The sequence below is a fragment of the Somniosus microcephalus genome, chromosome 13 (assembly GCF_052327205.1).
Source record: "Somniosus microcephalus isolate GS21.2 chromosome 13, FLI_Smic_1.0, whole genome shotgun sequence".
Classification (NCBI taxonomy): domain Eukaryota; kingdom Metazoa; phylum Chordata; class Chondrichthyes; order Squaliformes; family Somniosidae; genus Somniosus; species Somniosus microcephalus.
Genome location: NC_140999.1, coordinates 9,825,558 through 9,840,643, shown reverse-complemented (window position 1 = coordinate 9,840,643; position 15,086 = coordinate 9,825,558). Strand labels below are relative to the sequence as shown.

General features: G+C 48.8%; 1 protein-coding gene across 1 annotated transcript; it reads left to right on the top strand.

Annotated features, from left to right (window-relative positions):
- The first annotated feature begins 7,406 nt into the window (after positions 1 to 7,406).
- On the top strand, positions 7,407 to 13,465 carry LOC147108042 (uncharacterized). Its single transcript, XM_086005984.1, has 3 exons — positions 7,407 to 7,539; positions 10,913 to 10,989; positions 11,914 to 13,465. The coding sequence occupies exons 1-3, from the start codon at positions 7,407 to 7,409 to the stop codon at positions 12,787 to 12,789; spliced, it is 1,086 nt and encodes a 361-aa protein (XP_085862110.1). The 3' UTR covers positions 12,790 to 13,465.
- Positions 13,466 to 15,086: the final 1,621 nt, after the last annotated feature.

The following is a 15,086-nucleotide window of genomic DNA, read 5'->3' as shown; positions in this document are numbered from 1 at the left end:
GATGCCACCTTCCACACCAGTGCTTCCAACATGTCTTCCTTTTTCCTCAACTGAGGATTCCCCTCTACCGTGGTTGACACGGCCCTCGACCGGGTCCGTTCTATATCCTGCACTTCTGCCCTCACCCCTGCCCCTCCCTCCCGGAACCACGATAGGGTTCTCCTTGTCCTCACCTTTCACCCCACCAGCCTCCACATTCAACGGATCATCCTCCGCCATTTCCGCCACCTCCAACGTGATCCCACCACCAAACGCATCTTCCCCTCCCCTCTCCTTTCAGCACTCCGTAGGGACTGTTCCCTCCGAGATACCCTAGTCCACTCTATCACCCCAGCACCCCTTCCCCTTTGCCCGGCACCTTCCCGTGCAAGCGCAGGAGATGCAACACCTGCCCATATACCTCCCCCCTTCCCACTGTCCAGGGCCCCAAACACCCCTTTCCAGGTGAAACAGCGATTTACTTGTACTTCTTGCAATCTAGTATACTGTATTCGCTGCTCACGATGTGGTCTCCTCTGCATTGAGGAGACCAAACGCAGATTGGGTGACCCCTTTGCGAAACACCTCCGTTCAGTCCGTAAGGGTGACCCCGAGCTTCCGGTCGCCTGTCATTTTAATTCACCGCCCCATTCCCACTCGGACCTCACTGTCCGCGGCCTCTTCCATTGTTCCACGGAAGCTCAACGTAAACTCGAGGAACAACACCTCATCTTCCGATTAGGCACTTTACAGCCTTCCGGACTCAATATCGAGTTCAACAATTTCAGATCATAACCTCGGCCCCTATTATATTTTTATATATTTTTTATCCACACTTTTGGTTTGTGCCTTTCCCTTTTTTTCTCTCTCCCACATGGCAGCTGTCTCTCACTCTGCCAGTGCATTTCACACTTCATCCAGAGCCATTGTCTGTTTCTTTACCTATCCTATTACCATCTCGTCTCACCTTGAATATCTCTTAATGTCTCTTCTTTCATTCCCTCCCCCATTTCCCAGCCCCCAAACTGCCTTTTAATCTGTTTCATTTCCTGCCTTTTTTTCTCAGTTCTGATGAAGGGTTTTGACCTGAAACGTTGACTCTATTTCTCTCTCCACAGACGTTGCCTGGCCTGCTGAGTTTTTCCAGCATCTTCTGTTGTTATCATCAGATTTATGTTGCAAATCAGATTAAACCGGTTTTCCTTTGAAATGTTTTCAGTTCAATTACCAATGCCTGAGCCTTCCCCGTTACCTAGCAGAACGCGAGTATATGTTCTAGCCACCTTCCTGGGGTTAATTAATTACTCCTTGACTAATGACGGGCACCTGGAGCACGTACGTGTGATCCTTATCACACCTCGGGCAATCAGCTGCAAAAAATAAATAAATGTTTCCTGTTTTGTGCATTCGCACTAGAACTCTGGAAGTCAACACCCATGAAGAACGGCTAGGAGCAGCAATTACTGTTGCTTCTGTTCCATTCCTCGTGGGTGACCTGTTGGAGGGAGTGCCCCGCAGGTGCAAGGTTCTACCATCCTCTTAGTTGGCTGGTGGGGGGGGGAGGTGGTGGGAAGAAGAAAAAGGTGCAATTGTTTATCATACAATTCTCAGTCACATAACTGTGAAGGGTGCAACAAAGTTATTGGATCAGCCCACTTTGGCTTCCCTGAAGATTCCCCTCCCCCCCCCCACCCAACCCCCCCCCCCCCATTTTCACCTCTTTTGAAGGCACTAGTTCCAAGGGCAACTTTGGCACTCCACTACCTCACCCAAATGCCCATTCTTTATGTGCCATTCTGGACTGTACATCTGCAGGCTATTCATAGAAACATAGAAGATAGGAGCAGGAGTCGGCCATTCGGCCCCTCGAGCCTGCTCCGCCATTCAATGAGATCATGGCTGATCATCCGAACTCAGTACCCTGTCCCTGCTTTCTCCCCATATCCCTTGATCCCTTTAGCCTTAAGAAATATATCCAACTCCTTCTTGAATATATTTAATGAATTGGCCTCAACTGCCTTCTGTGGTAGAGAATTCCACAGGTTCACCACTCTCTGGGTGAAGAAATTCCTCCTCATCTCTGTCCTAAATGGCTTACCCTTTATCCTTAGACTGTGACCCCTGGTTCTGGACTCCCCCGCCATCGGGAACATCCTTCCTGCATCTAGTCTGTCCAGTCCTGTTAGAATTTTATAAGTTTCAATGAGATCCCCTCTCATTCTTCTAAACTCCAGCGAGTATAAGCCCAATCGACCCAATCTCTCCTCATACGTCATTCCTGCCATCCCAGGTATCAGTCTGGTGAATCTTCGCTGAACTCCTTCCATGGCAAGAACATCCTTCCTCAGATAAGGTGACCAAAACTGCACACAATACTCAAGATGTAGTCTCACCAAGGCCCTGTACAACTGCAGCAAGACATCCTTGTTCCTGTACTTGAATCCTCTCGCTATGAAGGCCAACATACCATTTGCCTTCTTAACCGCCTGCTGCACCTGCATGCTTACCTTCAGCGACTGGTGCACAAGGACACCCAGGTCTCGTTGCACTTTCCCTTCTCCCAATCTATTCGATCATGGGAAGCCATCACAGATGACCCTGATCATGTCCTCTCACACGCGCTTTGCACCAGGGTTACTGTCCTCCTTCTTCTTAGGCAGTCCCTCGGAACCGAGGATGACTTGCTTCCACATTAAAAAATGAGTTCGCAGGTGACTGATGAGTCCAATGCGGGACCTACAGTCTCTGTCACAGGTGGGGCAGACGGTGGTTGAAGGGGCGGGTGGGTGGGGTGCTTGGGTTGACGTACGCTCCTTGCGCTGCCTGCGCTTGGCTTCCGCTTGCTCCCGGCGAAGAGACTCGAGGTGTTCGGCGCCTTCCTGGATGCTTCTCCTCCACTTTGTACGGTCTTGGGCCAGGGATTCCCAGGTGTCGATGGGGATGTTACACTTTTTCAAGGAGGCTTTGAGGGTGTCCTTGAAGCGTTTCCTCTGCCCACCTGGGGCTCTCTTGCCGTGCCGGAGCTCCGAGTAGAGCGCTTGTTTTGGGAGTCTCGTATCAGGCATGCGGACGATGTGACCCGTCCATCGGAGCTGATTGAGCGTGGTCAGAGCTTCGATGCAGAGGTTACTGTATAGTGACCAGGAACCCTGACTGATTTTCCTTTCCCTAACCTCGAGGCACTGAGACCAATTATAGTATCCTTACCAACGCTGGTGCTGAGATCAAGTAACTCAGCACACACTAAGGACTGAACATTGAACTAAGGTCTTCTTGGCCAGAATGGCTCAATTTATCAAAGCTCACCCATCCAGAAAGAATCCACAGTCTTCTATTACAACATCCAGCTACTTCTTAAAAGATGTTGGCTTCCACTGTCCTATCTGAAAGCCCATGCCACGTGTTAATCAATCTTTGTGTGTAGAAGGACTTCCTGATATCAGTCCTAAATTTGCCCCTTATCAGGTTGAACCTGTGCCGTTTGTCTTACTGTCACAGCTAAATTCCAAAAAGCGTTACGGATTTACCTTTTCTATACTGTTTGCTATTGTACGTACTGTATAAGATCTTCTCTCAGTACCCTTCTTTCAAGATTGAATAAAATAAAGATATGCATTTATACAGTGCCTTTCATGACCTCAGGAAGTTTCAAAGTGCCTTACAGCCAATAAAGAACTTTTGAAATGTAGTCACTAGGAAATGTGAAATGTAGGAAATGCTGCAGTCAATTTGCACACAGCAAGGTCCCACAAACAGTATTGCGATAATGGTCAAATCAACTGTTTTTTTTTAATGATGTTAGTTGAGGGATAAATATTGGCCAGGATACTGAGGATAATTCCCCAGCTCTTCTTCAAACTAATGCCGTGGAATCTTTTACATCCACCTGAGAGGGCAGACGGGGACTTGGTTTAACGTCTCATCCAAAAGACGGCACCTCCGATAGTGCAGCGCTCCCTCAGTACCGCACTGGAGTGTCGGCCTAGTTTTTTTGCGCTCATGTCTCTGGAGTGGGACTTGAACCCACAACCTTCATGACTCAGAGTGTTACCACTGAGCCACAGCTGACACCTCAATAGCTCAAGTTCTTCCGGTCTTCCCTCATACCTCAGCCCTCTGATGCTAGGAATTAGCCTCGTAATTTGTCTCTGCATTGCCTCCAGGGCTTGAATGTCTCCCTTGTGTCTCTGTGACTAGAACTAACAATATGACGAGTCCAGGTCAGCCACACACACAGCCCGGCATGGCGTTGTGACTGCAGTTCTGTCCCTACAATAATGTAAAAATTCTCAAGGCTCAGGGGGTTTGAGAGATACGAATGTAGCTGAATCCTTAGAGTTGAAGGATATTCTCTGGCATACTGCCTCTGTATTATCACTTTATTGGATTTGCACTTACTCGGAATGTTATCACCCTGTAACCTTGTTTTGTTAAAGGAGAAAAGATTTCAGCAGAATCACAAGAACGTTTGTGAACGGGAAAAGCCCATTAGGTCCCAAAAAGCCGCCTCTTTCGATAATCGAGCCCCCACTCACCCACCTTCTCATGTATCCCTCAATCTTTTCCCTTCAAAACGACACCTAATTGGCTCTTAAGGCCATTAATAATATCTACTTCAGTGTCCTTGCCTGGGTGCTTAACCGACAACTATTACCATATGAGTGGAGTGAGTCTTTGGCTTAGTGGGAGCATTTCCATCCTTGAGTGAGAAGGCGCCGGATTTGAACCCCACTCCAGACAATCGCAGAGACGATAGCAAAATACTGCGGATGCTGGAAATCCGAAATAACAACAGAAAATGAGCATTTTCTGTTGTTATTTCGGATTTCCAGCATCCGCAGTATTTTGCTATCGTATTAGCGTTTGGTTCACTGCCACACCTCTTCTAGGAATGCCCACCTTGAAGAAGTTCTGCTCTTCTCTTCGACGGGATCTCCGTTTGGCTCTTCAACCTTGTTCATCAGTCCTGACGAAGGGTTTCGACCTGAAACGTTGACTCTATTTCTCTCTCCGCGGATGTTGCCTGGCCTGCTGAGTTTTTCCAGCAATCACAGAGACCAGATTGCTAGCTCTGAGTTCTGGGTCGATGTCCGGCGGGGATATTTGTGCCCCTCCCACCACCTCAATCGTATGGGTTGTGGGAGCCCATTAAAAAAAAAACCCTTGCCATATTGGACTGACCCCCCCCTATCGGCTGGTATAAAGATGGTCATGGCCATGAAGGAGTGTACGAGTCGCAGACTGTCAGACTGTTAATCAGCCTGTGAATCCACCCACTACTTCACACCATGTGAAGGCACGAAAACAACAACCACTTGGGTGAAAAGGTTCTGCCTGACTTATTTTGTTACTTCCAATGTTCTAATTTTTTAAATAAAATAATAACAGAAAACGCTGGAAACACTCAGCAGGCCAGGGAAGCATCTGTGGAGAGAGAAACAGAGTTAACGTTTCAGGTCGATGACCTTTCGTCAGAACTGGAAACAAGCAGGAAATGGAAAGCAGGTTTAGGGGCTGGGAAAAGGGGGAGGGGATGAAAGAACAAAAGGAATCAAATCAAATCAAATCAAAATCAAATCAACTTTTATTGTCATTGTTAGTGCACAAGTGCAGTACAACGAAATGTAGGCTTGCGGCTCCCGAGAGTGTACATTTGGATTAAGACATTTAAACATTCAACATACATTTGGCTTGTAGTGTATTAACATAAATATAACCATAATAAAGTGCATTGGCAGATGTGCAGGCTTTAGAGTTTATTTGTGGAGTTCAGTAGGATGACAGCCCTGGGAAAGAAGCTGTTCCTAAATCTGGTCGTACGGGTGCGAATGCATCTGTAGCGTCTCCCAGATGGCAGGAGGGCGAACAGACTGTGGCTGGGGTGGGTAGGGTCTTTGATGATGGACCATGACCTCCGTAGACAGCGTTTCTGGTATATCTGCTCTATGGTCGGTAGCCGGGTGCCGGTAATGCGTTGGGCAGTTTTGACTACCCGCTGCAGGGCTTTCCGGTCATAGTAGCTACAGCTGCCATACCATACTGTGATACAGTTTGTCAGGATGCTCTCTATAGTGCAGTGGTAAAAGTTAGAGAGGATCAGGGGTGACAGGTTACATCCCTTCAGCCTCCTTAGGAAATATAGGCGCTGCTGGTCAGTGATAGGATAGAAAGCAGGAGAGATTAAGAGACATTGAGAGACATTATGTAATTTCGGATTTCCAGCATCCGCAGTATTTTGCTATCGTTCTAATTTTTTAACTTGTGTCCTCTGCTATTTGAACCACAGTGAACACCCTGCCTGGATTAACTTTGTCAATCCCCTTCACATTCAATTGGGTCAGCTTCACACCTCCTTTCTAAATAAAAGACTCAAATTCCTTCACTTTTTTTCAGCATGTGAAGTTCCTCATACCTGAAACTAACTTCCGTTCATCCCTCGGTACTCTCAAGAACTTAATATCTGCACACTATGCTTCAGCTTGCGTCTGATCATCATATCATATACAGGAGCAGTACAACCTTTCTGATTTCAGCCAAAAGTACGTCCCAATTTGCTATTGTAGAAAAAAAAATGTTAAAGCTCACCTATGGTTGGTAAATGCACTAGAATTGAGCCATAAGGGAATCAAGGGATACGGGGATCAGGTGGGAAAGTGGAGTTGAGGTAGAAGATCAGCCATGATCTCATTGAATGGCGGAGCAGGTTCAAGGGGCCATATGGCCGACTCCTGCTCCTAATTTTTATGTTCTTATGTTCTTATTTAGACCGGCAAGATCCTAGGTTTAGTCGCTGGTCTGTGCAGAGTTATAGTCATAGAACCATAGAGTCATAACGGCACAGAAGGAGGCCATTCAGCCCATCGAGTCCGTGCCGGCTCTCTGTGGAGCAATCCAGTCAGTCCCATTCCCCCGCTCTATCCCCGTAGCCCTGCAAGTTTATTTCCCCCAAGTGCCTATCCAGTCTCCCCTTGAAAACATTGAGTGTCTCCGCTTCCACCACTTCCGTCAGTAGCAAGTTCCAGGTCCTCACCACTCGCTGCATAAAAAAGTTTTTCCTCACATCACCCCTGTATCTCCTGCCCAAAACCTTAAATCTGTGTCCCCTAATCCTTGTACCATCAACTCGTGAGAACAGCCCTTCCCCGTCTAGCCTATCCAAACCCGTCATAATCTTGTACACCTCGATCAAATCACCCCTCAACCCCCTTTGCTCTGATGAAAACAAATCCAGTTTCTCCAACCTGTCCATGTAGCTAAGAGACCCCCCCCACCCCCACCCCCCTGGATCCCAGTTAGCTGGCTTCTATCTCCCTAGAGTAAGGATGGAGAAAATCAGTTCGGGTTCCCATTCCTGATCACTCGCCAGTGAGAATGGGATTGGGTTCAGCTGTGACACTCTCCATGAAGAATAGACACTTGGGTAAAGGATGGGTGGGTGTGTGGCTGGTGCCCGGGGAACCATACCCAGCCAGAGTCAACGCTGTCAAGAGAAGAAAGAAAAATGGAGGGAAGAAGAGAAACGCAATCATTTCATCTTCACCTGTAAAGTGATGTTTCAAAGTGGGCTTATTTTGCATTAATGGAGCAAGAAGGATTAACCCGTCCACAGAAACATTACATTTTTGTCAGATCACTCGTAACCATCGTGCCTTTTAAATTTACTTTTTTTCCCATTTCTTTCAACAGAGCAGAGGATAATTGTTGCTGCCTGGAAAATTCTCTCGCTACGTAATCACTCCCAAAAAATCCTGTTTCTAATGAAACCCCCAAAACCATAGAGCTTTAAGCACCCACTGTAGGGCATGTCAGACTGGAATATTGAGTAATATACTTTCAGCAGAATCATCTGGTGAGTGTGTCACTTAACATTTTAGCAGTAACTATGAGCTAAGTTTCTACAAGGTTTTGTGGTGCGCACAATCACAGATTTAATTGTCCATTGCAGATAGAGTCTAAACATTTATCCAAATCTTTAGATGTTCACAGAAATCACAGAAACCCCACAGTGCAGATAGAGGCCATTTCAGCCCATCGAGCCTGCACCGACACATGTCCCACCCAATCCCCGTAACCCCTACACCAACACATATCCCACCCTATCCCCGTAACCCCACGTATTTAATCCCCCTAACACTAAGGGTCAATTTATCATAGCCAATCAACCTAACCCGCACATCTTTGGACTGTGGGAGGAAACCGGAGCACCCGGAGAAAACCCACGCAAACACGGGGAGAATGTGCAAACTCCACACAGACAGTCGCCCGAGGCCGGATTCGAACCCGGGTCCCTGGCGCTGTGAGGCAACAGGGCTAACCACTATGCCACCGTGCTGCGGTGCTGTGGAAGTACTGGGATACCGGAGGGATAAGCTTCCATAGGAATTTTGGGTTACCAGAGGAATGAGTTTTGATGGGAGAGTTAGGGTGCTGGAGCGATAAGGTTCATTGGAAATGTTGGAGTACTATGGGGATCTGTTTTGATGGGTGGGTTGGGCTATTAGAGGGATTTGTTTTGATGAGAGAGTGAGGGTATAAAGGGATAAACTTTGATGGGCAAATTGGCTTTTTTTTCCTCAAACAAAAGTGGAGAATGCTGACAACGTCAGCAGATCAGCCAGCAACTGTGGAGAGAACAGTCAAGATAACATTTCAGGTGTAGACCCTTTCCCTGGTGAAGTACTGAGGGAGGTGCAGAACTGTCGGAGGTGCCGTCTTTTGGATGAGACGTTAAACTGCTCTCTCAGGTGGACGTAAAAGAGCCCTTAGCTCTATTTCACAGAAGAGCAGGGAAGTCCTCCCTCGTGTCCTGGGACCGACGTTTATCCCTCAACTAACACCTTAAAAAAAATTATCTGGTCATTATCACATTGCTGTATGCAGGGGCTTGCTGTGCGCAAATTGGATGCCGCGTTTCCTACATTGCAACAGCGATTACACTTCATTGGCTGTAAAGTGAATTGGGACGTACTGAGGTTGTGAAAGGCACTATATAAATACAAGTTCTTCCTCTTCTGCATTCTTGATTACTTAGGTTCTTGCATTCAAAGCAACTAACCAGGGCTGTCAGGCAAGTGAAAAACGCTTTTATTCTGTACAGTAAACGATAAAAATCAGGTTGGAACCAGATGCTGGAAGAGTGCTGCTGTGTTTGAAGTATAAGCTGTTTGGAAGCTATAGTTTTCTTTGTAGATAGTAATCCCACTCCAATTGGTTCCCCATCTCTCCTGATGGCACTGACTGAGTTAGGGTTCCACTGGCCCCCAACTTCCCTCCAGTATCTCGCCCTCTGCTCATTTTTCATATGCGAGACTAGGTAGTATCAGCAGGCTCTGCAATCCTGGATCAGGTCACTGCCGAGCCCCCGCTCGTTTCTTTATTTTCAGAGGGGAAAGGTACGACCCTTACCAGGTCAGCACAGCACCAAAAAGTGCAGTTAGCCTCTGAGCTATTAGGGGAATGCAAGACAAATATTTACTTTACTACCTACACTATATAAAAAAGGAGAAACAAGCATTAACGCAACTAAGCATTGTGATAAATTCCCTCCCTAAACCTCTCCGCCTCTCCACCTCTCCTCCTTTAAGGCACTCCTTAAAACCTGCCTCTGTCACCTGTCCCAATACCTCCTTGTGTGGCTCGGTGAAAAATTTAGTCTAACCACGCTGCTGTGAAGCGCCTTGGGACGTTTTACTACATTGAAGGTGCTGTATTAATGCGAGTTGTTGGTGTTGATTCAGCTGAGGACAGTTTCCCTTTAAGATAGGATTACTCTTCACTAACCTTCTCAGTAAAGTTAATTCTCTTCTCTGGCATGTGGCTAAAACAGTGCATGAGTGATTTACAGGAGGCTGATTTGTTTTTCTTCATTCGCAGGCTCTTCGCACTCTGCTGCTGCTCTGATGTTGAGCAGAAAGAGATCACATGGGCCACCAGAGCATGACTGAGTTGTGCCCCACGTGCTGGCTCACACTGACAGGCCTGTAGTGGCACTGAGGGGGGGGGGTGTTTTCATACCAGGCTCATCTGCTTACAAATTAATTGTAGCACCTGATCGAATCCTCACACTTCTACACTGAAATGGTCATCCAGATATGTTTACGTCACATTTTTCTGCTATTCCCTTTGATAACTCGTCCTGGGGTACAGTTCCACTGTGACCACAAGACCTCTACTACCTTCTTCAAATGTGAGCCCAAACAGCGAGGTGTTGATTTTAACCCTCCCTCGCCTAGTGGGAATGCTACAGTGTCAGCGGTGGCTCAGTGGGTAGCACCCTTGCCTCTCAGTCATGAAAGTTGTGGGTTCAAGTCCCACTCCAGGGACATGAGCACATAAAGTTAGGCTGACACTCCAGCGCAGTACTGAGGGAATGCTGCACTGTCGGAGGTGCTGTCTTTCTAATGAGACTTTAAACCGAGGCCCTGTCTGCTCTCTCAGGTGGACGCAAGCGATCCCATGGCACTATTTCGAAGAAGAGCAGGGGAGTTATCCCCGGTGTCCTGTCCAATATTTATCACTCAATCAACATCACTAAAACAGATTATCTGGTCATTATCACATTGCTGGTTGTGGGAGCTTGCTGTGCGCAAACTGGCTGCCGCGTTTCCCACATTACAACACTGACTACACTTCAAAAAGTACTTCATTGGCTGTAAAGTGCTTTGAGACGTCTGGTGGTCATGAAAGGCGCTATATAAATGGAAGTCTTCTTCTATGTGGAATTACATTCCATAGAATTTTGTAGCAAAGAAAGAAGCCATTCGGCCCAACTTTGTGCTCCACACGAGCCTCCTCCCACCTTACTTCATCTCACCCTACCAACATTCCCTTCTATTCCTTTCTCCCTTCTGTACTTCCTTAGCTTCCCCTGAAATGCATCATTTTTTGTAAATCTTTTTTTTGCAGATTTGTGTTTTGCAGGATTGATGTCAAGGCCGGTGGGCGGGAGCGGGAATTGTGGCCGGGAGTCAGCCGCATCCGGGGACCTCATGGAATGGGCCCCGACGTAAAGTAAGTTCCCAAACGGATGTCGGTGTGGGGAGGGAGAGGGAGAGCTGAGGCAAGAGAGGCCCGAGGATTACTTCCTGCTCCACCAAAGAATAAGAAATATCGGGGAGGAATTGGGCCTCGCCCATTTCAGGGCATTAATATCGGCCGGGCGCAAAGTTTAGCGCCCGCCGCTAATTATCGCTGCCGACTGCAAAATTCGTCACCATCACCCCGGAGGTGATTTGAGCGCTAAATCAAGTGCTACACACCTCTCTTGAGGCGCTAACGTCGGGGAGCGAGGCGCTACCTCAGAACGCTACCGTAGCTCAGGCGATGTCCGTTACCATGGAACTTAGACAGACTGGCGCTGTCCAGTTCTTAAAGGGGAGGGGCCATCTTGCTGCCCAGCCACACCCTGCTCACTGCAGCCTTGAATCTCGGCTTGCAAACACCTACTCAGCTTAAGCTAGTGATGGATACTCAGAGGCCCAGGGAGAGAGCTCGGCGCTTTAGCGACCAGGCATTGGTGGCTCTGGTTGGCGCAGTTGAACGGCGACAAGCAGTGCTCTTCCCAGAGACTGGCAGGAGGCTACTGCCCCGCGAGTTTACAAGAGTCTGGAGGGAGGTGGCACAGCATGTGATATCGCGGGGCCTGGTGCCGAGGACACATACACAGTGTCGTAAAAAGTTCAACGACCTCACTCGGGTGGTCAGGGTGAGTACCTGCTTTTCAATACCTCTACAACCCACCATCTCAACCTCACTTTGTGCACAGACGGTGTAAATATCCAAATGCTCAACACTCATCCAACAACGATGGCCACTTCATAAAACTCACATGCACATCCCACACCTTGCAGACATTCACGGCTATTCAACTATGGTAGGCACATCTGCCAAACACACGGCTGCACACTCACTCACACGCTGTCCTTTTTCTTGCAGGCCAAGCTTTCACATAACCGAAGAGAGACCCAGCGGACAGGAGGAGGACAGGTGGAGCTACACCCCCTCACTGAATTGGAGGAGAGAGTCCACAGACTCATTGCGAGCCAGGTCGTAGGCGCCGTGGCCGGTGGAGAGGTCGAACCCTTGGGGACAGCAACGATATGTTCATCAGCTTTCTCTCTCTCATACCACTTCCCCCTCACAACACCAGCCTTTTACACTTTCAATCTAACTAACTGTCTCCAGTCCTTGCTCCCTTCCTGTCCCCCCTGCCCTCACACCAGTGGCAGTGATGCGCCAGAGGAGGAGGAAGAGGAAACCGGAGCCTCACTGCCTGTGCCTCCCAAGGGTGACACTTCCGACACTGGGGCCACGCGTTCCCTGGAGGGGAGCAGGGGGTTAGGATCTGATGTGGGTGAAGCTCCTGGACCCAGCTGGCTGCAGCAATGCCATGGGGGTAGGGAAGCTCGGGGGCCATCTCCCCGGAGGGTGAGTACACGCACGAGTTCTGCCGCACAGGACTCGGACGAGGACCTCGATATAGCGGCCGTGAATACTCAGGCTCTGAGCATGCACACTGAGCTCATGGGTGCAATGGCAAGGGTACCCGGCAGCATGGATGCACTGGCGAGGAGCATGGAGGAGTCCGCTGCTAGCACAGCTGTCATCTGTGCGCAAACCCTGGAACCCATCCTCGCCTCATTGCAGGGGATGATTGAATTGCAGGGAGACCGTGGGGATCCAGAGCCCATGCCGCGTGTAATGGGTGAGGTGGCAGGATCTATTGCAGCACAGGCCGTCGCAAAGTGCTGCAATCGAGTCATTGGCTGGTGCCATCCAGTCTCAGACTGCTCTCATGCAGTCTCAGATTGACGTCACGCAAGCGCTGACTGCTGCCATCCTCGCTGGGTCGCCCACAGTCCACCGGGGATCTCACGGTACCGCAGCAGGCCAGCAGTCTGTGCTCGAGCAGATTGCTCCGGATGCTGAGGTACTGCCCCGTGGGAGTGGCAGTGTGTCGGTCGAGCAGGAAGGTGCTGTCCTCTCTTAGGATGGCAGCATTCCTGCTTCCACCACTGCCACTTCCCCATTGCACTTGGCACAGCCTGCAACACAACCAGCCTAGACTGCTGCCACCCATGCAGAGTCGGTGCAGTCTGCAGCCGGTCCCTCCAGGCCCAGAGCTAGTCGAGGGCGTCCTTCAAGGCCATCTGCAGTCTCTGGATCCAGCATTCAGCAGCCTCCCGCCAGCCTTGCTGCAGCCACTGGGACCACATTACGGAGGAGCAGTAGGGTGGGAAGGGGGGGAAGTGCAAAGAGGGATGGAGATCACCCTCGAAGGCCGAAAAGTAAAAATTAATAAATGGGTGGAATGTTTGTGGGAAAGTTTGACGTACATCTTCATATATTTGTTTACTCTTTTGATGCTTATCTTGATGTTGTAAGAACACGTTTTGTTAGTTTATGCATCGTTGGGTTTGTTTCTAATTGTTTATCCTGAATAAATAAGACACAGTTTGTAATATAAATAAACATTTTTATTGTAACTTTACAACTTTGTTGATTTGACTCATTGGAGCTTTGCCCGGCAATAGGGGTTGCGGGATGCTTGCGATTATGTGCTTCTTCATCCCAAAAGCCATCTTCTCTGTCATTGGTTAGAAGCGGTGTCTTATCAGGCGTTCATGGACAGCCCTTGCAGAGGCAACATTGTGCGCCTCCCTCCCACGTTGGTGCTGCTGATCCTCCTCTTCACCCTCCTCCTCCTCCGCCTCCACCTCCTCCTCCTCTCCCTCTTCCTCCTCCTGAGGTGGTGCATCAATCCCTGGTGGCAATGGCTGGGTCCTCAATGGCAAGGTTGTGAAGCATGCGGCACACAACAATGAAAAGCGAGTCTCGCTCGAGAGAGTACTGTATTATTCCTCCAGAGTGGTGAAGACAACGGAACCGTTGTTTCAAGACGCCAGTCGTCTGCTCAATGAGGTTCCTGGTGGCGCTATGGCTCTCATTGTATTGGAGCTCAACAGGGGTGTTGGGGTTACGGAGCAGTGTCATCAGCCAGGTGCAGAGTGGATAACCCTTATCCCCGAGGAACCATCCACAAGGTTGATAGAGGTCTGGGACACCAGTCTGGTGCAGGATAAAAGCTGGATTCGAGTGGGACACAGATCGCAATTATTTAAATGTGACCCTGTTAAAATCAGCCTTGCTTCCTTGTTGAGTATATTCAAGGCTGAGATCGATAGATTTTTGGACGCTAGGAAAATCGAGGGATATGGAAATCGGGCGGGAAAGTGGAATTGAGATCAAAGATCAGCCATGATCTTAATGAATGGCGGAGCAGGCTCGAGGGGCCGTATGGCCTACTCCTGCTCTTATTTCTTATGTTCCTTCATAGCTGCTGGGTGCACTGTCCGCTTTGGGCCTCCCATGCATCCTATCTGCACCCCCTCATCCCTATTAAAATTGGGGCCTGGGTGTCGGTAGGGTATCCTCTTGCAGAGCATGTCGCAGGCAGGCCCGAGCCTGTTCACACGTGATGTGCACACATGCACTTTTCCACTGGTGGCCACTGGATAGTGAGCAGTGAACCTGCTTGTTTTTTTTTAACCATTTCCTAGTCTAGGAGTGCAAAGGTCAGTTGTAGCGCTCCGACACAAGCTGGCTAAGAGCAAATAGCTCAGCTATTTGATGAGGAATCGAACCTAGCAGTTTCTGGTCTGCATGAATTAGTAATTGGCCAGTTGGTTGGTGCCTTTAGCCACTGGGCCATCGGGGACCTCTGCATGGATTTTAATAGGCAAGAGGTTTTTCAGACTGAAACTTTTCAACTTTCTTTATATGGGAGCAGCGGTACAGCAAACACTGCAACCCTTTCATTACCATCTCTATTTTATTGGTACACAACGCCTCTCTGAATTTCTCTTCTTTCTGCTAACGCACCATCCTACGCTCCCTTCTTTAGAGTAGATAACCGGGATTTTCCATTTAGGAGCCCTACTCACTCTTCCTTAGAGTACAAAACCAGGCTTTTCCGCTTGCCAACCTGCAATTTTCTGCCCATTCACTTTAGTAGGGTGGTGGGGGGCGGTTTGAAATCACCAGCGCAGAGGCAGAAAACCCTGGTGGACGTCTCTATTTGAAGAGCTAGCACTGGCACAGCTATCCAA